General features: G+C 44.2%; 1 protein-coding gene across 2 annotated transcripts in view; it reads left to right on the top strand.

Annotated features, from left to right (window-relative positions):
- SLC6A12 (solute carrier family 6 member 12) overlaps window positions 1-27,816 on the top strand; it is an 89,683-nt gene that overhangs the window by 9,553 nt on the left and 52,314 nt on the right. For both annotated transcript variants that reach the window (XM_083700435.1, XM_083700434.1), the window contains exons 2-12: window positions 2,244-2,455; window positions 3,576-3,710; window positions 5,297-5,437; window positions 9,537-9,624; window positions 10,161-10,293; window positions 12,555-12,689; window positions 16,301-16,404; window positions 17,488-17,612; window positions 18,990-19,102; window positions 21,220-21,357; window positions 23,597-23,699. In XM_083700435.1, the coding sequence (XP_083556561.1) occupies window positions 2,248-2,455; window positions 3,576-3,710; window positions 5,297-5,437; window positions 9,537-9,624; window positions 10,161-10,293; window positions 12,555-12,689; window positions 16,301-16,404; window positions 17,488-17,612; window positions 18,990-19,102; window positions 21,220-21,357; window positions 23,597-23,699 (1,423 nt within the window). In that variant the 5' untranslated portion in view covers window positions 2,244-2,247. The remainder of the gene's footprint in view (window positions 1-2,243; window positions 2,456-3,575; window positions 3,711-5,296; window positions 5,438-9,536; window positions 9,625-10,160; window positions 10,294-12,554; window positions 12,690-16,300; window positions 16,405-17,487; window positions 17,613-18,989; window positions 19,103-21,219; window positions 21,358-23,596; window positions 23,700-27,816) is intronic.

Raw genomic sequence — 27,816 nt, forward strand, 5'->3', positions numbered from 1 at the left:
ATCACTACCCGAAGGAGTCTCAAAGTGGCTAACATTCTCCTTTCCCTTCCTCCCCCACAACAAACACTCTGTGAGGTGAGTGGGGCTGAGAGACTTCAGAGAAGTGTGACTAGCCCAAGGTCACCCGGCAGCTGCATGTGGAGGAGCGGGGAAGCGAACCCGGTTCCCCAGATTACGAGTCTACTGCTCTTAACCACTACACCACACTGGCTCTCACCACCCTTGAGAGGAGGGTGCAGGGCCTGGGATGGAGGAGAGGAAACAGGAGTGAGGGAAAAAGGGGAGAAACACAAATAGTTTTGTGTGTTGCCACCATCCAGCTTCCTGTGGCGGCCCCTCCCTACAACTGCTGCCACAGGGATTTCTGAGGGAGCATCTTGCCCTGAGGAGAGAAGCAGAAACAACTTCAGGAGTCAGGCTCCCTGCTGCCTTATATAAAGTTTAAAAAGAAAAGATGCTCATTGTAAGGAACTTACGCAAAGTGTCTTGTGAGTTCTGCCTAAAAAGTGGTATATAAATATCTGGAATGAATGAAAAATGGTGCCTTGTAGGAAGGGTTATTGTGTGCCCTGTGGTGGGGTTGGGGTCGTCCAGAGAAACTGAAGTTTTTAAATCTTGTCTCACTGCAATTTATCTTATGGTTAGGTATTTGGGATTTTTAAAAATATAAGTTCAGAATTTGAATCACTGAAATTCAAAAATACTGAGTTCAAATTGTACATATAAACCACACTATTTGAGTTTAGTCTTTGGATTGAATTTGGATTGATTGTTTTCTGCTGCTCCAGAGAAGCGGACATGGAGCAATGGATCCAAACTACAAGAAAGAAGATTCCACCTAAACATTAGGAAGAACTTCCTGACAGTAAGAGCTGTGGTGGAGTCTCCTTCTTTGGAGGTCTTTAAGCAGAGGCTTGACAACCATATGTCAGGAGTGCTCTGATGGTGTTTCCTGCTTGGCAGGGGGTTGGAATCGATGGCCCTTGTGGTCTCTTCCAACTCTATGATTCTATGATTCTATGAAATATTGGTGTGTTATAAATTGTGCAGGCAGTAGGATGCGCACTGGTTTTTTTTTATTTGCAATGATGAATTTTCTTCAGGTTTTTAATCATATACAAAAATGGCTTCACAGATATAAATTAGCTTGCTTTTCACTGTTATTGCTTTTACTGATAGATGAAAGTTCTCAAGGTTACTACCAGGGCAAGCCTATATTTGCCTAAGCTGTTGCAAATTAGACTGAAGTGATGCAAAGCTTCTGAGGAATGGTTCAGCTAGATAAGGATTATAGAATCCGTTACTTCTGGTTAAACAGTTACATTCAAAGTTTTAAATTTAGTTTCATTTTCTCTTTCTTTCTTTCTTTCTTTCTTTCTTTCTTTCTTTCTTTCTTTCTTTCTTTCTCATACTCTGGCCATTGCTGATTCACATAGATGTGAAGTAGTGGTTTTAGACCAGTGAGGGCTGTGGATTGAATCCAATGTAAGCCATAATTGGAGTAGACCCATTGGAATAACGGACATGACTTAGGTGTACTATGAATAGAGTAGATACAACCCTGTATCATTTTCCTCACAAAGGTCCGCCTCAAGTAGCAATTTCAGTAGTCTATATTTCTCATTTTTCCAACCTTAAATTCAGTTTGCTGCTGCTGCTGATAATAATAATAATAATAATAATAATAATAATAATAATAATAATAAATGTGTGTACTGCCCTATACCTGCAGGCCTCAGGTTGTTGTTGTTTTTTAAAGGATCCTCATGAAAATTCACCAACATTTTAGTGCAAATTTCACTGAATACATTTTTGCATGTGGTTTTGACTAATGTACACATTCTTTGCTGATAATTTCCCCTAAAATAATGCACACCATCTCTAATATATGCATTTTTTTTAAAAAAAACCCAATTGTTTGGAAAATTGCACCTCAAAATTTGGAGAAGTGTGAATTTTGAAGGATGGCTGTGTTTTAGTTCTCATGTTATTTTTAGTTCTCATGTTATTTTGGAAAGTGCAGGTTCAATAGATTCACCCTTAGATGCAAACTGGATCCAATTTCACCTCCCCCAGCCTCCCTTATTTTCACTGGCTCACTCCTTGGTTCATGCTCACCTTGAACATAAGAAACTGTTTGGACAAAGCAAAGCAAAGCAAAACAAAACAGCTTGATAGGAATCCTATGAGAATTCCCCATGTCATGTGATCTGCCTTCCCCTCTGCCATCCCTTGCCCTTCAGAGCCATGGAAAGCAAAGGACCTTGGGATGCGGAATCCAGTGGGATTATGGTTGTGCCAGTGGTAGAAGAAAAGCCAGAAGAGAGGAAGGATGAGCTTGAGGACAGAGGACAGTGGACCAACAAAGTGGAGTTTCTACTGTCTGTGGCTGGAGAGATCATTGGTCTGGGCAATGTATGGAGATTCCCTTATCTCTGCTACAAGAACGGAGGAGGTAAGTGCACAGCATCCATAATTTTTCTAGTGTCCTTTATTTCATTGTAGCCGTTGGTCATCAGGAAACAATAAAAAAATAATCGTAGCAGCACATTTTAAGCTTGCAATACAGCAAGCCATATGCAATATGCAGACTAAACATAAAACTCACTATAAAATTTACGATGTGCAATGAAGAAACTAATTAAAAATATATCAGATTAAAAAAATGTCATTAGATAAGATGGTCCCCTTAGCACCTGCTAATCGTATTTTGTGCAGCAGATTTATTGCAAAGAGGACTATTTTATGAGCTAGATATTTGTCACAAAGTAGATAATCGATTTCCACAGCCTTGCACAAGATAGGTTTTTTTGAAACTGTGCAATCATTTTTGTGTGTCAAAGAACTGTGAGCTCGGTTCACCCTCTCCCCAGTGGTGGCACCAGAAGTTTTTTGGGGGAGGGGGACACACATAAGGGGAATAGTATATCTCTAGATGGATGAGTTGTGTCCCACATGATCACTGAAAAAAATAGTAGCATATGTTATTGACAGGAGTCCAGCAAAAGGGAGGGGCCAGTGGGAGAGGGGAGCACCTTGCTTGGGTGGGTGCTTGCCTCCCTTGCCCCCCTGTTGAGAGGGGGGGAGTAGTTGGGGGGGGGTTAGAACAGAGAAGAGGTAGTCAGCATAAGGATTCCACTTCCTCACTGCTTCTCTGCTCTCGTTTCTCACTGCCCTCCATTTTGTAAAAACAAAAAATGGTGATGGAACTCTAATACAGTCATACCTTGGAAGTTGAACGGAATCTGTTCTGGAAGTCCTTTTGACTTCCAAAATATTCAGAAACCAAAGCGCGGCTTCTGATTGGCTGCAGGAAGCCCTGTTGGACGTTGGGGTTCCCAAAATGTTCACAAACCGGAACACTCACTTCCGGATTTGTGGTGTTTGGGAGCCAAAACGTTTGAGAACTAAGCTGTTTGAAAACCAAGGTACGACTCTTAATGTGCATTTGTGGAGGCAGCTATTTTGCAAGATCATTAATCCAGCCCTGTGAAAATATCACTTTCCCCTCTTTTTAACAAAGGTGTTAATAATGAATTTGCTTCAGCTTCTCTCCCCGCTCTCTTTCCCCACAGGTGCCTTCTTCATCCCATACCTTATATTCCTCTTTGCATGTGGGATCCCAGTATTCTTGCTGGAGACAGCCCTTGGGCAGTATACCGGTCAGGGTGGGATCACTGCCTGGAGACGGATCTGCCCTATCTTTGAAGGCAAGTTGGTAGTACAAGGGAAGTCCTGGTAGCTTTCCGCCAAACGCACACTGTACTTTTTGATCTAATTCCCTCTGAGCTCCCCTGCTACAGGGCATGGCTCAGAGCCAGCTGCCGTTGTACCTGTTCAGAACTGCAGTCTAATTCAAAAGGGCGAGTCATTCTGAAGTGTAGATAGTGGAGGCAGAGCTGGTTCTCCGTACAGAGTCAAAAGGTGGTGGCAAAGGAGCAGCCAGAAGCAGAACAAGTTTAAAACTGCGGAGCCCCTGCCAAGGCAGGTGTGAAAGGGCAGATATTCAGAGGAAGAAGAAGCGGTGGCAGCAACAAGGAACCACAAGTCTGCAAGTCTTTCTGCGTTTAAGATAAAAACGTGAGGTCCCTGTTTGCAGCAGCAGTGAGGAGTTGAAAGGAGAGGTGATTTCCTGCAAGGCGCTGTTTATGCTAGGAGTGGCAGGTTACGCTGCAGAGATACAAACTGATCCTGTACAACAGGGATGGGGAACCTCATGCAAAGGGCCAAATGTGGCCCTCCAGTCTCTCTGCCTGGCCCTAGGAATTCTCCACAGGCCACACCCCTCATGGCTATTGCTTCACCCCCAAGTGGTTTTGCCTGCCTGGAATGTGTCCTTGTATTCTGGTAATGTTTATTGCTTGCCTGGATGGAGGATAGAGGTGTGTGTGTGTGTGTGTGTGTGTGTGTGTGTGTGTGTGTGAACTGTCTCTGAAAATTTACACATCACTTGGGAAGACAGGCGAACTAATACCGGCGTACTGGAAGAAGCAATGATCACCAGTGTTGAAGCAATGGTTCTTCAACATCAACTTCGTTGGGCTGGTCATGTTGTGCGGTTGCCTGATTATCGTCTTCTAAAGCAACTACTCTATTCCAGACTTAAAAATGGAAAGCGTAATGCTGGTGGGTCAACAAAAGAGGTTTAAAGACTGTCTCAAGGCAATTTTTTAAAAATGTAGTATAAACACCAACAATTGGGAAATACTTGCCTGCGAGCACTCCAATAGGAGAACAGCCTTTACCAAAGGTGTCATGGGCTTTGAAGACACTCGAACTCAGGATGCAAGGGAGAAATGTGCTAAGACGAAGGCACACTTGGCAAATCCACACCGTGGATGTGTGGATCCAGAATTGGCCTCCACAGTCACTTACGGATTCATTGTTAAAACCATGTTTATGGAAGACAATCTTACTCGGCTACTAGTGATCGCCAAAGAAGAAGACTCTACAAATATGAAATTAGCATCCATTGCCCTGCCCACTGTGAAGCAATGGTTCTGCTCTCCACAGGCATGTGGATCTCACCTGCCTTCAGACCAGAGTGGGGAACTAGTGACCTTCTGGACATTCCTGGACCCCATCAGCCCCTGTGAGCATGGCCTGGGATGATGGCAGTGACATCTGGAGATCCACAGCTTCCCCACCTCTGCTTCTGGCCAGTCTCTGAACTATGTTTGGTCCTATCAGTAACTGAAAACCTAGGTCTTTTTCAATCACAGCTTGACAGGAAATTGTGGCCCTTTTTTTGTCTGTTTTTAACCATCACCTTTATCTCTCTCTCTCTGCCACTCAGGAATTGGCTATGCTTCCCAAGTCATCGAATCGTTCCTGAATGTCTACTACATCATCATATTGGCTTGGGCCCTATTCTACCTATTTAACTCCTTCGCTGCTGTTCTACCCTGGGCCAGCTGCAGTAATACCTGGAACACAGGTATGACTCTCGCAAGATGCCACCTCCTGCATGGTTTTCTGAAGAAATGGAACTGTAGTTCTTCTTACTTTGCTATATAGGTTCAGGCGCAAGATACGTTGGCAGACGAAATTAAATATGGAAATCCTTTTTCTCACCCCCTTGCTGGTGAAAGGATACCGTATTTTTTGCTCTATAAGACTCACTTTTTCCCTCCTAAAAAGTAAGGGGAAATGTGTGTGCGTCTTATGGAGCGAATGCAGGCTGCGCAGCTATCCCAGAAGCCAGAACAGCAAGAGGGATCGCTGCTTTCGCTGCACAGCGATCTCTCTTGTTGTTCTGGCTTCTGAGATTCAGAATATTTTTTTATTGTTTTCCTCCTCCAAAAACTAGGTGCGTCTTATGGTCTGGTGCGTCTTATAGAGCGAAAAATACGGTAATAAGCAATTGACAATTTAAAGTAGCAAAAAAACTGGCATTTGAATATTGTCACTTCTGATGTGACATTTGTGTCCATTTCTCCTTTTGCGTAGACTGACTGCTTAGTCCTATGTAGGACATTATTGGCAGATGATAACATAAACTGGATTGTATCCAATGCTACTCAGAATAGACTTATGGAAATTAATGTATATGGCTAACTTAGGCCCATTAATTTCAATGGGTCTGTTCTGAGTTAGGACTTAGATGGGCAGGTGAATGAACCCCAGATGTTGTGGTTGACACTATTGGAAGAATTCAAAGGCTATACCAAATCTGTTGGCTGAGGTTTCTCCATCATTCTCTGCCTAAGGTTAGGGATGGCTCTGGACCATAGGCAACTTAGCGCTTGTGATACGTCTTTGTCTTGTCTTTGTGAAGATTTGATACTGCCTATTTTCTCTCTGAGCCCAATCACGATGATAGAGATGTGGGGTGTACCTTTATTTATTTATTTATTTATTTATTATTTTAAAAAGACCTCATGATGTCTTGGAAAGAAAAACCCTTGTGTGAAGAGGTTCCTTACAAGGTTGTGGCTGTTTTAATCTCATGAGTGCAACACCCAGAGAGTGGTTTCTGTTTTTGTTTTGCTTTTGGGGGCATGGGGGGGGGGGAAGAGAGAGGAAATACTCACTGCACATTCTTCTCTTTGCTTTCCTCCTTAGATATGTTGTAGTCAATTCTGTTCTGAGTAAAAAAAAAGTCTAGTTCTTTTCCCTTAAAGCCTTTGTGTGCCTGGCTGGTTCCTGGCTTTGTGGACAGCCTTTCTGTGAGCTGAACATGACCTTCTGAACTCATGACTGAAAGGATAAGAATGTTGTACCACTGACCTCCTCACATGGCAACAAACACTGCAACCCCCCCTGCCTGCCTCTCTCTTTCAAGTCGCTGAAGAGACCAGAGTCTCATGCAGTGGGGCTGTGAACTCCACCTTTGAACACTCAGCCTTTGCTTTATTTCATTTTATTCAGAATCCACAGGGCCCCGGAGAAGCAAGGCCAGAGGTTCCCCCTGGCCTCTGAATGCCTCTTGCCTTCTGTTACATCTTTTGCCTCTTTCTCTGCAGGCTGGAACAAGTGTATCCACATTAAAGGTACCCTGCCCGTACGGGCCGGTCGTGTCCGACTCTAGGGTTGTGCACCCATCTCACTTAAGAGGCTGGGGGCCAGCGCTGTCCGGAGACACTTCCGGGTCACGTGGTCAGCGTGATGAAGCTGCTCTGGAGAGCCAGCACCAGCGCAGCACACGGAAACGCCGTTTACCTTCCCACCTATTTATCTACTTGCACTTAGGGGTGCTTTAGAACTGCTAGGTGGGCAGGAGCTGGGACAGAAAAACGGGAGGTCACCCCGCCGCGGGGATTCGAACCACCGACCATGCGGTCGGCAAGTCCTAGGCACTGTGGTTTTACACACAGCGCCACCCGCGTTCCAGTATCCACATTACAAACCACCATTTTCCTTTTACTCATACCAGGCATTTAATTTTTAATGACATCTTAAGGCTCTGATCCCTGTTCCCAGTCTGGAGGTGGCCTTCCCTTCACAATTTCCAAGTAAGGGCACCCATGCCACAAGTCAACAGTATATCTAGCGCACATCTGAATAATAACAGGAACTGTGGTTTGTTAATGGTGCTGGGGAATGGCATCTCTGTGAAGGGGCAACCATAGTTCCCAGAATTCTTTGAGGGAGGGTAGTCATGTGCTTTAAACTTGATTGAAATGTGTGGTGTGGATCTGCCCATAGTTTGCTAATTTTAGACTCTTTATGGTCCTCCCGGGGGGTGGGGAGCAGGTGAAGTGGTCTAAACCACTGAGCCTCTTGGGCTTGCCGATCAGAAGGTTGGAGGTTTGAATCCCCACGATGGAGTGAGCTCCCGTTGCTCTGTCCCAGCTCCTGCCAACCTAGCAGTTCTAAAGCACACCAGTGCAAGTAGATAAATAGGTACAGCTGTGGCAGAAAGGTAAATGGCATTTCTGTGCGCTCTGGTTTCTATTAAGGTGTTCCATTGCACCAGAAGCGGTTTAGTCAAGCTAGCCCCATAACCCAGAAAGCTGCCTGTGGACAAACGCTGGCTCCCTTGGCCTGAAAGCGTGATGAGTGCCACAACCCCATAGTCGCCTTTGACAGGACTTAACCAGCCAGGGGTCCTTTACCTTTACCTTTTACTGTTGGAGGCAGTATGCCTCTGAATATCTGAATGGTTGCTGGCATTGGAGGGGGGGGGAGAGTGTGATATGATTTTCTGTGGGCTTCTGGTTTGCCACTGAGAGAAGAAGGTGATGGGCTAGGCTGGACTTTGGCTTGGCTCAGCAGGGCTATTATTATTATTATTATTATTATTATTATTATTATTATTCCACCCATTTGACTGGATTACCCCAGCCATTCTGGGCAGCTCCCAACAAAATATTTAAAAACACGAAAAAACATCAAACATTAAAAACTTTCCTGTACACTGAAGTTCTTATCGGACCCTGGAGGCATCACCCAAAAAGAGGACCCATATTTGATTTTTAGATTTATATAAGTCTGAATATTTATATACATAGAGACAATTTTAAAATTATCACTATCACTTAAAAATACAACACACCCAATGCTTTTTGGGGTTTTTTTTTTTTTAAAGAGACGTGCTGTATTCCTATCTTGGTGTGTGTGCCAGCACACAATGGCTGCCAAGGGCAACAAAGAAAGAGGTGATGGTCCTCCTTGCTGATTTGTACCACCACAAAAAAAACCCCAAACACTGCATGAATTTCCCACAATATTGGGAAAGAAAGTGACCAAGTGTCTTAGGCGGCTGCTCAGTCTGCTCTCCAGGCACTAAGTGTTGATGGGCAATGTCAAAGTCCTGACTGCTCTCTCTTCTTATGGTTCTTCTGCATCTTTAGCATGGACAACTCTACAGATAGAGAGAGGGCTCCTTCAAACAGAGACCTGCCCTTTCTAAAGTAAGACACAGAGCCCACCCTATGAGTGTGTGTGTGTGTGTGTGTGTGTGTGTGTGTGTGTGTGTAGGGGGAAGTACAGACACCTGCCCCACAGCCTAGCCCTTGCCTTGATGGCACCACTGCAAGAAAGGTTCAGTCCTGCTTCTCCAAATGATCAAGAAGCGAGGATGTTTTCTTGTGAATGTCTTTCCTTCCAAAAATATGATGATGATGATGATGATGATGATGATGATGATTGCTTTATGTTTAACATTTGCTAATTTCTGCTCCTTCTCTTGCATTTCCTCTTGGGGCTTTCATTCCTCATTTAAAATACGTTGTTAGCTTCTATCGCCACCACTGCTAGATGCTCTGCGACTTACTTCCCCCTCTAGGAATTTCACTAATAAACTTCTCTCTCTCACAACCCCTCCCCACCATGTGTAAGTGAGGGTGGACTTGGATGAATGCAAAGCGTTGACAGAAGGCGAGTGTGTGGGGGAAAGGAGGAGGGGAAACGGGAGTTTGTATCTGTGTTGCTCAGTAATAACCTGCATACCACAAACATCTGGATTCTGTATAAATAAGGAGCTGCCATTTCCTTCTGAAACTCTGGGCAGGGGAGGGTTCCGGTCAAAGTCAGGCCAAAATGTTGTTGAAGCCCTGAAGACTCTCACCCAATCTCTTTCTCCTTTTCCACAGCTCTTTGTGTGGACTTTCTGAACAGCTCGAGTTTGGAGGACAATATCATGCCAGCTAACGCCACCTCTCCAGCCATTGAGTTCTGGGAGTATGTATTCAGATTTTTCTGATTCCTCCCCCCCCCCCAAATAATTTTAAGGTAGGAGACTTTTGAATGTGGCCTCTGTAATGTTCCAGCAAAAGGAAGTTACAAGGAGCATGCACAGAAGATCCAGGCAAAGGGGAACTCATGTGTTTATTGAGAGGGGCACTGAAAAAAAGCCAGGGACAAGGATGTGAACATTTGTACGCCTCAAGTTCCGTGCAAGATAGAAATGCTAAATGTCCACTGTCCAAAGGAGGGGAAACCATGCAATGTGATGAGCGGGGAGGGGAAGTCTGTGGAAAGAGGGCGGTGGCCATTGCTCGAGATAATAAGATAAATTGAAACCAAGTACAAAGATCAAATGGAGGAAGATGAAGGAAAGCCGTTTTGCATTGGCACTGTAAGTGATGGGTTCTAAAGGAAACCGACTATATGGGGGCCTAAGTCAAAATAATCAGGAAGGGGCTGGAGTTGGCTAATAGTGAAATGTCAGGCTTGGGACATCACCCTGTATCTCGTCTTTTAATCCACACTGGCAGGAGGAGAGTCTTGGGAATAACGGATGGGATACATAATCTGGGCACCGTGAGGTGGGAACTGGCTCTCTGTCTCCTGCTGGCCTGGATCATCTGCTACTTCTGCATCTGGAAAGGAGTCAAGTCCACTGGCAAAGTAGGAGCAACTGTGTGCTTGTCATTTCCTAAAATATATTGATCTGATCTGTCAGGTTCCCTGTGTCAAAGAAGGAGCAGAAAGGAAGAGGGAGGAGACCCAAGGGTTCCTTCCTTCCTTCCTTCCTTCCTTCCTTCCTTCCTTCCTTCCTTCCTTCCTTCCTTCCTTCCTTCCTTCCTCTCTCTCCTTCTCTCTCTCCCCGATATTTTTTAATTAGTTTTCAATTACAATAATCCAATAATAGCCTCATTATACATAGCTGTCAACTTCCCCCTTTTCTTGCGAGAATCCTGTTCGGAATAAGGGAATTTACCTTAAAAAACGGGGAAAGTTGCCAGCTATGTCATTATAACAATGCCAAATTATAATACAATTACTAAAACCAAAGGTTCAGATGCCAAATTATGTAATTTAGGCAGCCCCCCATGCTAGAATTGATGGTTTGATGATTTACTTTATTTCAGCGTTCCAAAATCTTATTAATTTCAATTACACTCCAGTCAAAATAGCAATCCCTTATACAACAACTGCAATATTAACAACCTCTATTTGTATAGACACATTAAATGATTTATAAATCAACAGGTGAAGCATTCAAACTATATCCTCGTTCTTCCTGTGTGTGGCAATTATTCTGTCCATGATGTTTCTTTCTGTCCCGGTTGTTGTTGTTCTCCTTCATGCCTTGGGTGGAGCTAATATCCCACTGTTGTTTCAGAAGTTCTCCATTGCTCCGTCCCGTGCTTGATTGTTCTGTAACTTCAACAGCAGCTGCAAAAATCACACTGTCCCAATAAATAACTTGTTTTTGCCATTTTTTCCCTCTCAGCCTGGGAAGGAGAGTGATCTGCAAATAACTCAGTAATGACCCGATCAGCTCCTTGGCAAGCTCGCAGATTCCTTTCATCCCTCCGTTCAGCCGAAGATAAACCCGAGGGTCAATTTCAGGTAGCATCACCTACCATGTGTGGTGATGTTATGGAAAGGTGCATTCCAGCATCCTTGGCTCACAGCATGCTCATGTTGGAGGCAGGGAAATGCTCAGTGCTGTGTCACCCAAGGATGCTGGGTAATTTCACACATAATATTAGTTCACATGTTGAGCTAAGCCATGGTTTAGTGCAAATGTGTGGGCTCTGGAAGAGGAGATGGCAGGCGCTTTGCTTCTGCCTGGTGGTTCTGCTACAGAGCTGAGCTAAGCCATGGGTTGGTTTAGAGTTTTGTCTGAACCCAGCCTTGTGATTTAGCTCTCTCTAGACTAACCAAGGTTTGTCTGATGGATTATGTCTTGTAATCTGAAACCATGAGCTGTGATTAATGCAGTGCAGTGAAGTGAAGCAATGCTGAATGACTGAGGAAAAGCAAAGCAGCCACCTTCTTCAGATTCAGAAGCCTATGCACATTCACACTAAACCATGGCTTGGCTTAGCGTGATATGTGAACATAGCTACTTTGCTTGATTGGCAGTTCTGACTGCCAGTGAGATGTCCCTAAATGTCACCTGCTTTTAACAGCAGCAACAATAGTTCTTAAAAAAAAAGCTTTTGCTCAGCCCAGGATAAAATAATCTGTTTTTAGCACCTTTAAAATGCCCAATGCATTGTTTCATTGTTATAATATTCCCATAATATTACTGTAACCGTCATACAGTATGGTTATGTATGTTTAAGTACCTAGGGTTAAGTACCTTCAGGGTTATGTATGTTTAAGTACCTAGTACTAACCTTATTAAGGGACATGGGTGGCGCTGTGGATTAAACCACAGAGCCTAGGACTTGCCGATCAGAAGGTCGGTGGTTCGAATCCCCATGATGGGGTGAGCTCCCGTTGCTTGGTCCCAGCTCCTGCCCACCTAGCAGTTCAAAAGCACATAGTGCAAGTAGATAAATAGGTACCACTCCAGCAGGAAGGTAAACGCCGTTTCCACGTGCTGCTCTGGTTCACTAGAAGCGGCTTAGTCATGCTGGCCACATGACCTGCAAGCTGTACGCTGGCTCCCTCGGCCAATAAAGCGAGATGAGCGCCACAACCCCAGAGTTGGCCACGACTGGTCAGGGGTCCCTTTACCTTTACTAACCTTATTATTTCTATATTCCCCCTGCATGGGTTGATTGTGTCTTGGATCTTAGTATTCCAGTATATCGTAAATAAGCTCCACTTTCTACAATGTTGTTCTCAGATTACCTTCCTTCTCTAACCCTGATCACAGTCCTAAGTTCAGGAGGACTTTGTCTCTACATCTTCATTCTGCTTGCCTGCAGGTGGTCTACTTCACTGCCACATTTCCTTACCTGATGTTGATTGTTCTGCTGGTCCGAGGAGTGACTCTTCCTGGTGCAACCGAAGGGATTCTGTTCTATTTGAAGCCAGACATTTCAAGACTAGCAGATCCCCAGGTGAGTTTATGGATGATTCTGATCTGATGGACTTGAATTTGGTGGCTAGAAATCACAAGATTTGATTTTTCTCCTCCTCCCCCCCAAAGATCAAAGATCTAAGAACATGACCAGATTAAACCAGTAGAATAAAATGTCCATGCAAACATAAATATTACATATTAAAGAGGATGGGAAATCTGTCAGTTTCTCTCAGTTTCTCATTTTCCCCCGATCTTAAGTTCATATTTCTGCATCAATTTGGATATATATATATATTAAAAAGAATCCTTATGGACAAAAATATCTAGGTCACACAGGGCAACCTTGCTCCCTCTAAAGCAGTTTTTAGCATTCCACCTTAAAGGCAGCAGCCCTTTCTAAAGGGCAGCAGAAGTTTACTCTAGCACGAGGACTGCTGTTTGCCAGAATATTTTAAAATATGGATATGTTAGGCCATTGGCACTTAAGGCACAGCAAATGCGGCCGCTCCTATTAAATATTCAATACCTGACAGATGGCTTCACCGAGCCCTAAGTGAAAATGATTAAGAAAGAGAAAGATAATGTCTCTTCTAATTTACTGGGATCTGGCTTGAGTTTCTCATGGATAACGTCAGAATTTCCCCAGAGAGGCCAGAGTTTCTAGCCAAAGAAAAACCCCTGAAAAATCACATAGTTATCATCTCAACTGCAAGCAGTCAGGAATATTAGAAATATGCGAACTATTTCTGCATAGTTTGTGGTTCAACAATTATGAACAGGGTAGCTGGGTGCTTTATTTTTTTTTTTACAGTGGACAGTCCTCTATTTGATAGGCTGTTGGGTCCAAGACTGGTTTAAAGATAACATTCAGACTGAGCAGGCATAGAGGCCGCCATCTTCTCACTGTAGTGAGTTGTGTGGCATTGCTATTGAAATTATAGTAATTGGGTTGTGATCAACTAAGTCCTACTCAGAGTAGGCCCACTGAAATAAATGCACCTAAATGAGTCAGGGCAATTGCTTTCAGTGGTTCTACTCTGAGTAGGACCAGCAAATATTATGCAAATATTATGAAATTCTTCTGCACTACTATTTTTTTGGGGGGATGGATTTCCTCTATTTTGGTGGTTCACAGATGCAATCCTTCTTTGTGATTATACCTGCTGGTACAGAGTACCATCTACTTTTGTAGCCTTTTACTGTGCAGGCACCCATAGCACTTTGATCAAGATATGAGCACTGGCATCTCATTATTTTTTACCAAAAAAATCACTGTACAGTGGTACCTTGGGTTACAGATGCTTCAGGTTACAGACGCTTCAGGTTACAGACTCTGCTAACCCAGAAATAATACCTTGGGTTAAGAACTTTGCCTCAGGATGAGAATAGAAATCGCGTGGCGGCGACGGCACAGCAGCAGGAGGCCCCATCAGCTAAAGTGGTACCTCAGGTTAAGAACAGTTTCAGGTTAAGAACGGACCTCCAGAACAAATTAAGTTCTTAACCCGAGGTACCACTGTACAGTACAAGTGGCTACTCTGAATATGAAACTAGTGACGGGCTACCCATTTCTGCTACAGGTTTATGCCCCATTGCCATTTATTTTTTTTAAAGAGGGTGTTTTGTGTCTGTTATTTCTAAAGACATTTCTACCATGCTTTTTGATCATACGGGCTACCCATACATTGCTTACATGTTGGGTGGTGATGGTGTGAGAATTGTCTGTAGCTCTGTTGGCGCCATGATCACATGACCACATGACCACATGATCCCAAGCAGGTAATCAGTTGCATTGCCAACGTTGGGCAGGCAGGTCCACCCGAACCCACATGCCACTGCTGTTAATTTATATCTTTAGCAATAGAAAATAAACAATAATAAAACCAAGGCAAGCTGAAAATACAACCCAGAAAGCAGATTAAACAAATAGTTTCAGCAGCCAAGAAGTAAACGGAGAGCACAAGCAACCAAATAATGCTCGAAGCCAAGCAGTCAACAAATCAGTAAATGGGCACAACTAAAACATAAATATATCAGACATGCTTCATAAATATGGTAGTATTAGCAATTGTAGCAATTATTAGCCAGCAACGCAAAACATTTCGTAGAAACAGACTGCAGCTGGCATCATTTAGGGCCCTGCCCTCCTAGGCCAAGTGGAAATGAATGAGACAGAATATGGGGGACCAACCCTTTCAAGACTCAAGGGTTTGCATTTTAGTACCAACCTATATAACTCATGGGACGCGGGTGGTGCTGTGGATTAAACCACAGAGCCTAGGACTTGCCGATCAGAAGGTCAGTGGTTCGAATCCCTGCGACGGGGTGAGTTCCCCTTGCTCGGTACCTGCTCCTGCCAACCTAGCAGTTCAAAAGCATGTCAAAGTGCAAGTAGATAAATAGATACCGCTCCAGCGGGAAGGTAAACGGCGTTTCCGTGCGCTGCTCTGGTTTGACAGAAGCGGCTTAGTCATGCTGGTCACATGACCCGGAAGCTGTACACCGGCTCCCTTGGCCAATAAAGTGAGATGAGCGCCGCAACCCCAGAGTCGGTCACAACTGGACCTAATGGTCAGGGGTTCCTTTACCTTTACCTTTAACTTTCTTTACCTTTATATAACTCACATTTCTCGAACGGCTTAGTTGTTGAACAAATCGGGTCCCAAATGTCGCAAACCTGGAAGTAAGTGTTCTAGTTTATGAACGATTTTCAGAAGCTGAAAGTCCGACGCAGCTTCCGGTTGAGTACAGGAAGCTCCTGCAGCCAATTGGAAGCTGTGCCTTGGTTTTTGAACAGTTTCGGGAGTCGAACGGACTCCCGGAACAGATTAAGTCCGAGAACCAAGATACCACTGTATATGAAAAACAGTGAATTTTTCACTTCCCTGAAGTTTGCAATACTGTTCTCAACCCCAAAGTGTGCCCTTAATTACATATATTAATGAAAATAAAGCACACATACACACTACATTGCATTAGAGGAGGAAGTTTCCAGAAATGCATATATTGTGCAAAATTGTATACAAAAAAAATCACATATTAGGAGGAGAATTCTGCACACAAATGCACATGAATTTTCTTGTGAATGTTTTGTAGGAAAATGTGCAAATGCAGAAATGGAGTAAACGAAGCATAAAGTAGGGAAGAGAACAAAGTGAGAGAAACTGAAGTTGAGAGATCCCTCTGTCCCTATGCTCAGCTAAATGTATAGCATGATGGAAATGACAGGTGATGCATCTTCATCTTTAGTCATCTCATTTATATACCGCTTTATATGGTTATTTTTTAAAAAACCCTTAAACCATCAAATAAAACATCCCAGAATAAAACATCACCAAAGAAAGTTGGATATAAAGTGTGCATTCAAAGCAGTGTAATAAGCAAGAAACTGAAATATTACCTTAAAGATTTCAAAATAAAACATTACAAAGGTCAAGAATGCACGTTTAACACAAGAAAGTTAATAGGGCTTCTCCCACTCTGTTGCCAAAGCAGCAATTGTCACATGGGCATTAAAGACGTCACCTAAGCACGGCAGTTGACACAGATGCAGGATTTGTGCCTGGCATCTCAAATGATGCCCTGTCTGCCAGACTGTGATTGTTTGCTTTCTGAATCTAGAAATGATTCCCCTTTGCTTTGCTCTAGGTATGGATGGACGCAGGGACTCAGATCTTCTTCTCTTATGCCATCTGCCAGGGGTGCCTCATAGCTTTGGGCAGCTACAACAAGTACAACAACAATTGCTACAGGTAAGGAGATGTTCCCCAAAAAATCTCAGCTACTTTGACAAAAAGTAAACAAACAAAAAACTCAAAAACTTTGTCCAGATTTTCACTTTGGGGAATATTGCAACCCTGCTCAGCTGTGCTTCACTGTGATCAGACTCCCTTGGGATTCTGCAGCAAGCAGTTCCAAATTCCATGACTGGGGTAGAATTTTTCACCCCACCAAGGTTTTGGACATGGATTTTCCTCTACTCATGATGCTTCCTTTTGAGTTGTCCAAATTATTTCATCGCACCCCACCCCCAATATGCTCATCATGATTCAACCAATCTCATTCGCAGTGAGACTTGTGAGCCACTTGGAGAATACCCTCCCCATAAAAGTCCACGTATAATTTTGGTGCCAATTAAAGGCTTGTCTCTTTGCCTCTGCATTTGCAGTGGTTATCATTTAGTTGATAGTAGGTTAGCCTGTTCTGTTATTTTAGCTGCTCTTATTGTTTATTGATGATTTATTATTGTGCCTTATGTGATTTTATATCTTCTCCGTTTTGTACTAAGCTCTGGGATCCACTGAGGTGAAGGGCAGACTAAAAAGGCTCTTCATAAGTAATGTAAATAAAGTAATGACCTGGATTAATTTTGTGAGGACATTCAGCTAACAATGATTTAATGGTTGCTTTTGGGGTGTGGGTTTTTTTTGGACTGATGGCCTCTGTGTGTGTGTGTGTGTGTGTGTGTGTGTGTGTGTGTGAGAGAGAGAGAGAGAGAGAGAGAGAGTACACACACACACCCGCCATATATGAAGTCATAACACTGTTGACTATGACGAGACTAGGAACCATACTCCAACCTCCTCAGCAAAGGTCTCTTGGAGACCTATCAGGAGATGTGAGGGCTTGAATGTAAGATCTTCTGCCTTGCAAACTGTTTGCTCTGCTAATGAGTACTGGTAGGTCCAGTGCTCAAATTCTGGGATAAAAGGTGGAGGGGGGGCTTTAATTTAATTTAATGCACAAGCCTTTAATGCACAAGCTCCAGCCTGGTGGTGCAAAGGACAGGCACATCCTCCAGTTGTAACCCACTCACCTTCGTTTTGCCCCGGCAGGGATTGCTTTATGCTCTGCTTCCTGAATAGTGCCACCAGTTTTGTGGCTGGCTTTGCCATCTTCTCCGTGTTGGGCTTTATGGCGCATGAACAGGGTGTGCCCGTCTCATATGTGGCTGAATCAGGTGAGCATGCAGGGACTGCAACAAAGAGACTGGTGAAATATAAAGCATGGCTTGGGGTCTTAAGAATGGTACTATGAACAGGAAGCTGCCATATACTGAGCCCATAGGTCCATCTAGCTCAGTATTGTCCACAATGACCAGCAGTGGCTCTCCAGGACTTCAGGCAGGGGGCATTCCCAACCCTACCTTGAAATGCTGGGGTTTGAACCCAGGACCTTTTGCATGCAAAACAGATGTTCTACCACTGAGCTATGGCCCTTCCCAAGCCTGAAGAGATGCATAAAAGTTATCAGGACTACGGGTGGAAAACATTTTTTATTGCCTCTAAAACTGTTGATGTTCTGAGTTTGTTCTTTGGCCAGAACCAGCTGACATTACATATCAGGACATAAACAGAGTGGAATAATGCATATCTTCATGCCACTTCTCAGAGCCAAGATTGCATTCATGCCCTGCAAAAATTCCTAGAACATGTGATCCATTCTGTATTATTGTGCAATACCTGGCTTTTCATATAGTAGCTCAGTTATGGATCATTATGAGAGCTAGTTAAATCCACTGACTGAAACCATCGAGACAATGGGAAGACCCCACTCCACCAGGAAGCTCTAAACCTAACCTACTTGGTGGGGTTGTTATGAAGATAAAATAGATGTGGGGAGGAATAATAGACCCCCACCCTGATGGGATGGACTGAGCATGTTTAGAGGGTGTGGAATCCAGACTGACTGTTGGGAATGAGAGGGCCAGAACTGAGTGGATGGGATCCCAGAACCTGGAAGCTTTTGCTGTAGGCCCCACTATGACACTAAAGGAGGTTAAAAAAAAATGCTAGAAAGGCCAGCATAAAATATTAGATTGAGCATCTGGTTAGAAAGATAAAGGGCACTGCGTTGTATCCAATAAATTATATCCTGAGTAGACCCATTGAGTTCAATGGACTTGACTAACTTGAGTCCATTGGTGTGAACAGATCTACTATGAGTATGACTTGGTTTGATGCAACTGTTTGGGTGGAATTCTGTGTAGCACGAAGGAGATTGTTCTATCAGTACAACCATTATATGCTTGTCTGAAGGAAGAATCTCTCCTTTCCTCCCACCTGTTCACTGTTCTGGGATTTTGCCAAATCCTCCAGAGCAGATTTGGGGGATGCACAGGGTGAATGAGGGGAGGGAGCGGAAAGTCCTGTTCTGCTAATGGAAGTCCTTGCACCAACTTCTGACAGCTGAATGGGGTAGTTGAATCTGGTCCTTTCCCTCCACCTTGTTGTACATGGAAAGACACCTCATGATAGATGTAGATGTGTCTAGATCAACCCAGTTTATCTGTTGGGTTAGTGAAACATCAGTTCACCTGTTTCTGCTCAATTGGTAGGTCCTGGCTTAGCATTTATTGCCTACCCAAAAGCTGTCACCATGATGCCTGTGTCTCAGATCTGGGCCTGCTTGTTCTTCCTTATGCTGATCTTCTTGGGACTGGACAGTCAAGTATGGAAAAATATTTATCATTTTCCTGAGTTTGGGGGTGGTATGTCTGTAATAGTATCTTGCAGGGGGGAAACCTATTAAATGGTATCTGGAAAAAAGGAGCGACACGAATAAATGATAAGCATTAATTTTGTTGTATAGATTGGTGAAAAGATGTGGGAAGCTGTCACTTCGACCTGCATCAGATGTGCATTATTAATTAATTAACTGATTAATTAATTAAATTTTTATACTTCCCTTCATCCAAAGATCACAGGGAAGTTCACAACATAAAAATACATAGGTAAAGGGACCCCTGGCCATTAGGTCCAGTCGTGACCGACTCTGGGGTTGCGGAGCTCTCATCTTGCTCTATAGGCCGAGGGAGCATGACTGAGCCGCTTCTGGCAAACCAGAGCAGTGCACGGAAACGGTGTTTACCTTCCTGCCGGAGCAGTACCTATTTATCTACTTGCACTTTGACATGCTTTCGAACTGCTAGGTTGGCAGGAGCAGGGACTGAGCAACAGGAGCTCACCCTGTTGCGGGGATTTGAACTGCCGACCTTCTGATCAGCAAGCCCTAGGGTCTGTGCTTTAACCCACAAACCACCACCAATAACCCCCTCTCACAAGGCCATAGAATGTTAATCAGCCAAAGGCCTGGTTATAGAGAAATGTTTTTGCCTGGAGCCTAAAGACAGGTAATGAAGGTGCCAGGTGAGCCTTCACGATCCACAGATTTTGCTAACACAAATGCAAACTTCCTTCTTGTTGCATCCATTTTCCCCACCACCAACTTTTTGGTTTCCCAAATGAAACGTCATTTCCCAAGCTGCTTACATGGTTAAATATTATGAGGTGGGGAGAGATAACAACAACAACAACAATTTATTATTTCTACCCTGCCCATCTGGCTGGGTTTTCCCAGCCACTCTGGGTGGCTTCCAACAAAAGATTAAAAATGCATTAAAACACCAGTCATTAAAAACTTCCTTAAACAGGGCTGCCTTCGGATGTCTTCTAAATGTCAGATAGTTGTTTATTTCTTTGACAACTGGTGGGAGGGCATTCCACAGGGCGGGCGCCACTACCGAGAAGGCCTCTGCCTGGTTCCCTGTAACTTTGCTTTTTGCAGTGAGGGAACCACCAGAAGGCCCTTGGCGCTGGACCTCAGTGTCCAGGCCAAATGATGGGGGTGGAGACGCTCCTTCAGGTATACTGGGCTGAGGCCGTTTAGGGCTTTAAAAGTCAGCACCAACACTTTGAATTGTGCTCGGAAATGTACTGGGAGCCAATGTAGGTCTTTCAAGTCTGGTGTTATGTGGTCTCAGCAGCTGCTCCCAGTCACCAGTCTAGAGAAGAAAAAGCAGCTGAATTGGCTAACCAAGGATATACTAACATGCATCCATTACAATGCATGGTGGCCACTATTTATAGATCTACACACACACATACACACACACAGAGAGAGAGAGAGAGAGAGAGAGAGAGAGAGAGAGAGAGAGGGAAAGATGACAGCCCATCTAATGTAGTACTCTCTATGGTGACTGGCACAGTCTTTCTAGGGTCTTGCATGGAGGTAACTTCTGAGCCTTTTAACTGGAGCTGCCAAGAATTAACCGCAGGTCTTCTGCATGCAGAAAAAATGTTCTCCCATCGCTAAGTTACAAACCCTCCCCAGGGGCAAGGGGAAGTTTTGGCTTGCAGCCACTTGACTTGTGCCAAGGCAGTCGTGCACACACCCACATGGAAGGATTCAGGCCACGTGAGGCATGCCATTGCAAACACTGTGTGTGGCAGGGTGGGGTTGGTTTCCAGCAGTGTATCTCAAGTCCAGTCCTGCATGTGCTGGGAGATGTGCATGACCGGGTTATGGCTACAATAAGTTATGGCTAAGAGCAGGCATAGGCAAACTCTCGCCCTCCAGATGTTTGGGACTACAATTCCCATCATCCCTGACCATTGGTCCTGTTAAGCTAGGGAAGACGGGAATTGTAGTCCCAAACATCTGGAGGGTCGGAGTTTGCCTATTCCTGGCTAAGAGTGAACACTGACAAGGAAATTGGAGGAGAGGGAGGACCAAGGAAGGGGAGCTCTGGAACATGGTATTTCCTGATACGACTATTTCTTCCATAGTTTGTCTGTGTCGAGAGCTTGGTGACAGCCATTGTTGACTTGTTCCCGGACATCTTCCGTAAGAAAGGACGTCGGGAGATGCTGATCCTGGGCATTGCAGTGATCTGCTACTTGATTGGCTTGCTACTGGTCACTGAGGTGAGAAGCAGAGCTCAGTGGGAGGGCAGAAGAGGCGTTTGGAAATAACATCTGCCCTATCAACCACACAATGGCATACAATCATTGTTATCCAGCACTCTAAGCTCACATAAATGGTTAGAAGAAGCTGCAATGCAATTTGCATTTCCATATGCTATACAGTTGTACTTTGGAAGTCAAACAGAATGTGTTCCGGGAGTCTGGTTGACTTCCAAAATGTTCAAAAACTGAAGCGTGGCTTCTGATTGGCTGCAGGAAGCTCCTGCAGCCAATTGGAAGTCGTGGAAGCTTCCAAAAATCATTCAAAAACTGGAACACTCACGGTTTTGATTGTTCAGGAGCCGATTTGTTCGGGAGCCAAGGCATTTGAGATCCAAGGTATGACTGTATATATCCTTTCCCCCAGTGACAGTCCATGTCTTTTGGTGCCTGACCCAAATAAATCACTACCCCTCTTTTCCTCCTGGTTTTGTCTCTGGGCTGCCTTTTGAACCAGGGGTGGAGAACTATTTTCAGCCTGAGAGCTGTGTTCCTTCAAACGTCATTTTCTGGAGGCAAAAGTGGGTGGAACAACAAATACGATTTTTATCTTTGTACATTAGGCTACATATCCAGCCACACAGAAGTTATTGGTTTCTTCACGCAAACCCATCCTCCACCCAGGCAAGCAATAAAAAAACCCCCCAAAGTCTCCATTCATTGTGAGAGGAGAGGCTGGGGGCCTTGGTGAAGGTTTGAGAGTGCTGGTGTCACATAAGGGACCCCAGAGGCAAGTGTCCCCATTTCCACTGTGAAATGATGGAGAATATGAGGCACATCTGTACTATGTGAGGATTCAGAGTCTGTTTGTTGTGGGGGAGGAAGGGAAAGGAGAATGTTAGCCGCTTTGAGACTCCTTCGGATAGTGATAAAGCAGGATCTCAAATCCAAACTCCAACTCCTCCTCCTCCTCCTCCTCCCCTTCTTCTTCTTCTTCTTCTTCTTCTTCTTCTTCTTCTTCTTCTTCTTCTTCTTCTTCTTCTCATCAAGCCCTCAAATGGCCCACCTTAGAGAACATACATGTACCATCTGTGCAAGGAACCCAAAGCTGGCACCAAAGGTCAGGCGTGTTCTCAGCAGCAGAAGAGCGTAGGAGTCTCATTCCATTTCCTCTTTCAGGCCCCTATTCCATGGAGTATTGGGAACTTGCCCCAGAGGCTCATGAATCATTCTATTTTCCAGGTGGATGTGCACAACATCAAGTCCCTCCGCCTTGTGGAATTGCAAAAATGTGTAGGCATTCTGTGGAATGTAGGAAATGAGAAGGACTGTGATCCTCTTTCACTAAGACCTGTAATCCAGGAAGGGTGAACCTGGTGCTCTCCAATTGTTGCTGGACTACAACTCCCAGCATCCTTAAGCACCGGCCATGTGGGCTGGGGCTGATGGGAGCTGGAGTCCACCAACATCTGAAGGGCTACAGATCCCTGCTGCAAGGCATTTCGACAACACCCTGCCACAGTGAGGAGGCATTTAGGTGGGTTTGCTTGACAGATTTTTTTTTAATAGCAAGGTGAGTTCTTTTGTGCTTCTTAACACCATACTAATATAGGTGACAGCAGCCATGAAATTAAAAGACGCCTGCTTCTTGGGAGAAAAGCAATGACAAACCTAGACAGCATCTTAAAAAGTAGAGACATCACCTTGCCAACAAAGGTCCGTATAGTAAAAGCTATGGTTTTCCCAGTAGTGATGTATGGAAGTGATAGCTGGACCATAAAGAAGGCTGATCGCCAAAGAATTGATGCTTTTGAATTATGGTGCTGGAGGAGACTCTTGAGAGTCCCATGGACTGCAAGAAGATCAAACCTATCCATTCTTAAGGAAATCAGCCCTGAGTGCTTACTGGAAGGACAGTGAAGCTGAAGCTCCAATATTTTGGCCACCTCATGAGAAGAGAAGACTCCCTGGAAAAGACCCTATTGTTGGGAAAGATAGAGGGTACAAGGAGAAGGGGACGACAGAGGATGAGATGGTTGGACAGTGTTCTCGAAGCTACCAGCATGAGTTTGATTAAACTGCGGGAGGCAGTGGAAGACAGGAGTGCCTGGCTTGCTCTGGTCCATGGGGTCATGAAGAGTCGGCCACAACTAAACGACAAAACAACAACAATATAGCTCACTGGTTTGTTGGCTTCTTCAGCCATTTTGCTCTAGTTGTTTGCAAATGGTCTTCCTTTTCCCCTTTGTGCCTCTTGCAGGGTGGAATGTACATCTTCCAGCTGTTTGATTATTATGCAGCCAGTGGGACATGCCTGCTTTTCCTCGCTATCTTTGAAGTCGTCTGCATTGGATGGGTTTATGGTATGTAGAAGTTCTGGGATTGGGGAGAAATTTGGTTCGGGTTCACATTTTAAGGCATATATATCCACAGTTTGCACTTCCTGAAATGATGTGTGAATTGGGCTGCAACTGTCCTTTGAAAATCACACTTCGGTGAATTTTGCAATACATTTTTCCAACCCCAAAATGTGCACAAAAATGCATGTCTTAGTGAAAACAGCATCTGAAAAGGGCCCCCCTTCTCTACTGCAAGGATCTTTCCCTCCAATCAGCAGGGAGAGGGGAGGGGGAAGTTTAAACTTTCTCTTCTCCTGATCTCTCCTCTGCCAATTAGGAGGAAACAGCTCAGCAGCAGAGACCAGGGTGCAAGGCTGAGTCTGTCTCCTGAGCTGTCCATGCAGGAAGAGAGCAAACCTGAATTTCCTTTTTAATAATAATAATAATAATAATTTTTATTAGTTTTCAATTACAATCCAATAATAGCCTCATTATAACAATGCTAATGTATAAAGCAATTATTAATACCAATTGTTTGAGTGCCGAATTATATAATTTAGATAATGTGGCCCCCCGCATGCTAGAACTGATGGTTTGATTATTTGCTATATTTCTGCATTCCAAAATCTTATTAATTTCCATAATCTTCCAGTCATAATAATAATCCTTTATACAACAACTGCAATATTAATAACTTCGAATCGTGTTGACGCATTAAATGATTTATAAAACTACAAGTGAGGAACTCAGACTATATCCTTATTCTTCCAGTGTGTGTGGAAGTTATTCTGTCCATGGTGTTTCTTCCGGTCCTTGTAAGATGTTACGTCTTTCTTTCCCCTGGTTGTTGTTTCCACACCCCAATCCTAAGGTGTGCCCCTCGGGGCAGGTAGTTATCACATTCTTGACCTGCATGACAAGTGTATTTCTCAACACATGCTTATCTCATTCGTGTGACATGTTTAGGTGTACATCTAAAATAGGTTTATTTGCTTTTCCTGCTGGTTAATTTCAATATTTGACTGGTGTGCCAGTTGCCCATCCTGAACTATCCCAGTGTTAACATCCCAGCAACTCCTTCTGCAAACGAGGGACTTATTGGAAGACAAATAATAATAATAATAATAATAATAATAATAATAATAATAATAATAATAATAATAATAATAATTTATTTATACCCCGCCCATCTGGTTGGGCCTCCCCAGCAACTCTGGGCGGCTTCCAACAGAATATTAAAATACAATAACCTATTAAACATTAAAAGCTTCCCTAAACAGGGCTGCCTTCAGATGTTTTCTAAAAGTCTGGTAGTTGTTTTTCTCTTTGACATCCGGTGGGAGGGCGTTCCACAGGGCGGGTGCCACTACCGAGAAGGCCCTCTGCCTCCTACCCTGTAACTTGGCTTCTTGCAGTGGGGGAACTGCTGGACCTCAGTGTCCGGGCAGAACAATGGGGGTGGATACGCTCCCTCAGGTATACTGGACTCATAGTTCTTTTGGTGACAGAACGCTATTTCTGGAAAGGCTTAGGAAGGATCCCCTGATTTCCTGTGTGCAAGCTCACATGCCTAATTATATGCACTCCATTCTAAATCTCTTTCCTCCCCCATCCCAGAACCTCACTCTATGTTGGCATGAAATACCATGTAGGTAAACGGGCAACTTGTGCCCAGGGATTATTGCTCCTCTTGCCCTCTCTCCACCTGAGGATATGTAGTTTGACAGCCCAGATCTGCTTTGCTTATGCTGCAAAGGTTTACAGCAAACATCGTAAATAAAGACACATGTTTCAGACTTGCCTGTTGGCAGCCATGATGGTGCCACCCACACAGCCTGGCAGCTTTCCCCCTGCCTGTCAAGCAGACATCGTGACAAAGATTTGAGGATTTCCTGCATATGGCTTTATTTCTGTGAAAGGAGTATGCCACTTCCAGCCAACTTTTGGTTGCTGTTGCTGTTGCAGTTGCCAAAAGTAAGAGTCTAGATGGGAGTCTTCTCTCTCTCTCTCTCTCTCTCTCTCTCTCTCTCTCCCTCCCTCCCTCCCTCCCTCCCTCCCTCCCTCCCTCCCTCTCTTTCTCTCTCTCACACACCATGCATGTTTTAAAAAGATTGGAATAATAACACAGCCCAGGGAGCATTTTCTGAACAGCGCCAGTGTATATGACCCCAAGATTACTTTTTCAGAAAGAGATCTTCTCCTGCTGGAGAAGAATTCGGGTTTAAGCTGTTGGAATCTTAGATAACCAGGTTTGGCACTGGGTGAAAGAATGCTCAGGGCAATTTTCTGTGTGGCCTTGAAATGAATCCATGGCCTGTCTCTAATAATTTCCAATAAATGTATCTTTTTTGCACAAGCACACAGACAAATTCGGATAGGCAGAATTGGTGTGGCAAAGAGTGAAAGCTGTGAAATGGGATATTCCCACCCCCTTCGGATCTTACCCAGTTGCAAACTTGCAAGATCGCATTAAGATTAGGGTAATATGCAGTTCCCTCAGCTTTTCTCTGCAATATTCAGAGTGAGTGGGTAATAATATTGAGAACTGTTATAAAGGATTCTGCAATAATAGGTGGAGAGGGTGCGTGTTCAGAATGCCTGAGATGTGCTATTAAAATGCTAAGTATGGTTATGCTAGTACAGTGGTACCTCGGGTTACATACGCTTCAGGTTACATACGCTTCAGGTTACAGACTCCGCTAACCCAGAAATAGTACCTCGGGTTAAGAACCTTGCTTCAGGATAAGAACAGAAATCGGGCTCCAGCAGTGCGACGGCAGCAGGAGGCCCCATTAGCTAAAGTAGTGCTTCAGGTTAAGAACAGTTTCAGGTTAAGAACAGAGCTCCAGAATGAATTAAGTACGTAACCCGAGGTACCACTGTATTTGGGCAGAGGCGTTGCAAGTTGGACACCTATGCCTGGTGAGCAATCAGGAGCAGGCTGAAGATATACTATGGTACAGAGGTGGAGCACTGACCTTTTCTTGGGGCATGGGGAGCACCTTGTTGCGTGGTAGTTGCTGGGATGACCAGGGACCAAGAAGCTATTTGACACACGGCGCATGCTGCTTTCATGGCCTGCTGCTTTGTGACCGTATTTCAGCTTGTGTGCTTTAGGTTGTCCAGGATAACAGCAAACACCTCCATTTACTTAAACAAAGCTCTCCCTAAGGAGTTATTCAAGGCCCTTCTCTATGGCAGTGTACATAATCTTTTTGAATAGATGACCGAGGGTGGGGAGGCTGTGCCACATCCTTCTTCCAGCTTCCACTTTTGCCAGAAAGCAGCGCAGGCTGACTGAACTGATGACTCCTTAAGCCTGATTAATTTTTTTCCATCATCATTTTGAAATATAGAGCATGCCAACCTCCCCGTTCAAGGACTCAGTAAATCCATTCGTGTCAGGTTCCATTGCTTTCTACTACATCACCCTTTGCCTTTGATGGGTTGGGCTGAAACCTTTGCAGTGCAGCATTTCTGCAAGGAGGCAAACGAGTAAAGAAAGCTTTAACAATGCTATCATAGTCATAGAACCATAGAATTGCAGAGTTGGAAGGGACCATGTGGGTCATCTAGTCCAACCCCCTGCAAGGCAGGAACCTTTCGCCTAACATGGGACTCAAACCCACTATCCTGAGATTAAGAGTCTCATGCTCTACCAGATGAGCAGTGTTGGTGAATATGTCCCAAATCGCTGCTGTTACTCACTTTTTACTTATCTAAAATGTTTCCCCACCCACTAGATTACCATTCCCCTGAACTAGCAAAATGTCTGCTTTTTATAAGAAGTTGTATCTCAGTATCTCATAATAAGTCATCCTTGACTTCTGATGTTGCTTGCATCCCAATTCGCTAACCTTCCCTGATGTCACAGCAGGCATATGTGCATTGGGGTGTGGGGAAGGTTTCATTGTGACTTGCCAGTGGTTTACTTGCTGTGATTCACAGAGAGACTGAGCCACTTGGGATCAGGCACTTGGACCTTTGACTCTGAATCCCAGCTCCAGAAGTAACTTTTTAATTAAATGCAACTCTTTCATTTCTGTCTAAATGCTATGGGCTTTGGAATATGATTCCTTGTTTGCTCAGTCAGAGCCTGAAGATGAAAACAGAGAGATGGTACTTGCTGCTTGTTTGACCC

The sequence above is a fragment of the Podarcis gaigeae genome (genome assembly GCF_964106915.1).
Source record: "Podarcis gaigeae genome assembly, chromosome: 10".
NCBI classification, from domain to species: domain Eukaryota; kingdom Metazoa; phylum Chordata; class Lepidosauria; order Squamata; family Lacertidae; genus Podarcis; species Podarcis gaigeae.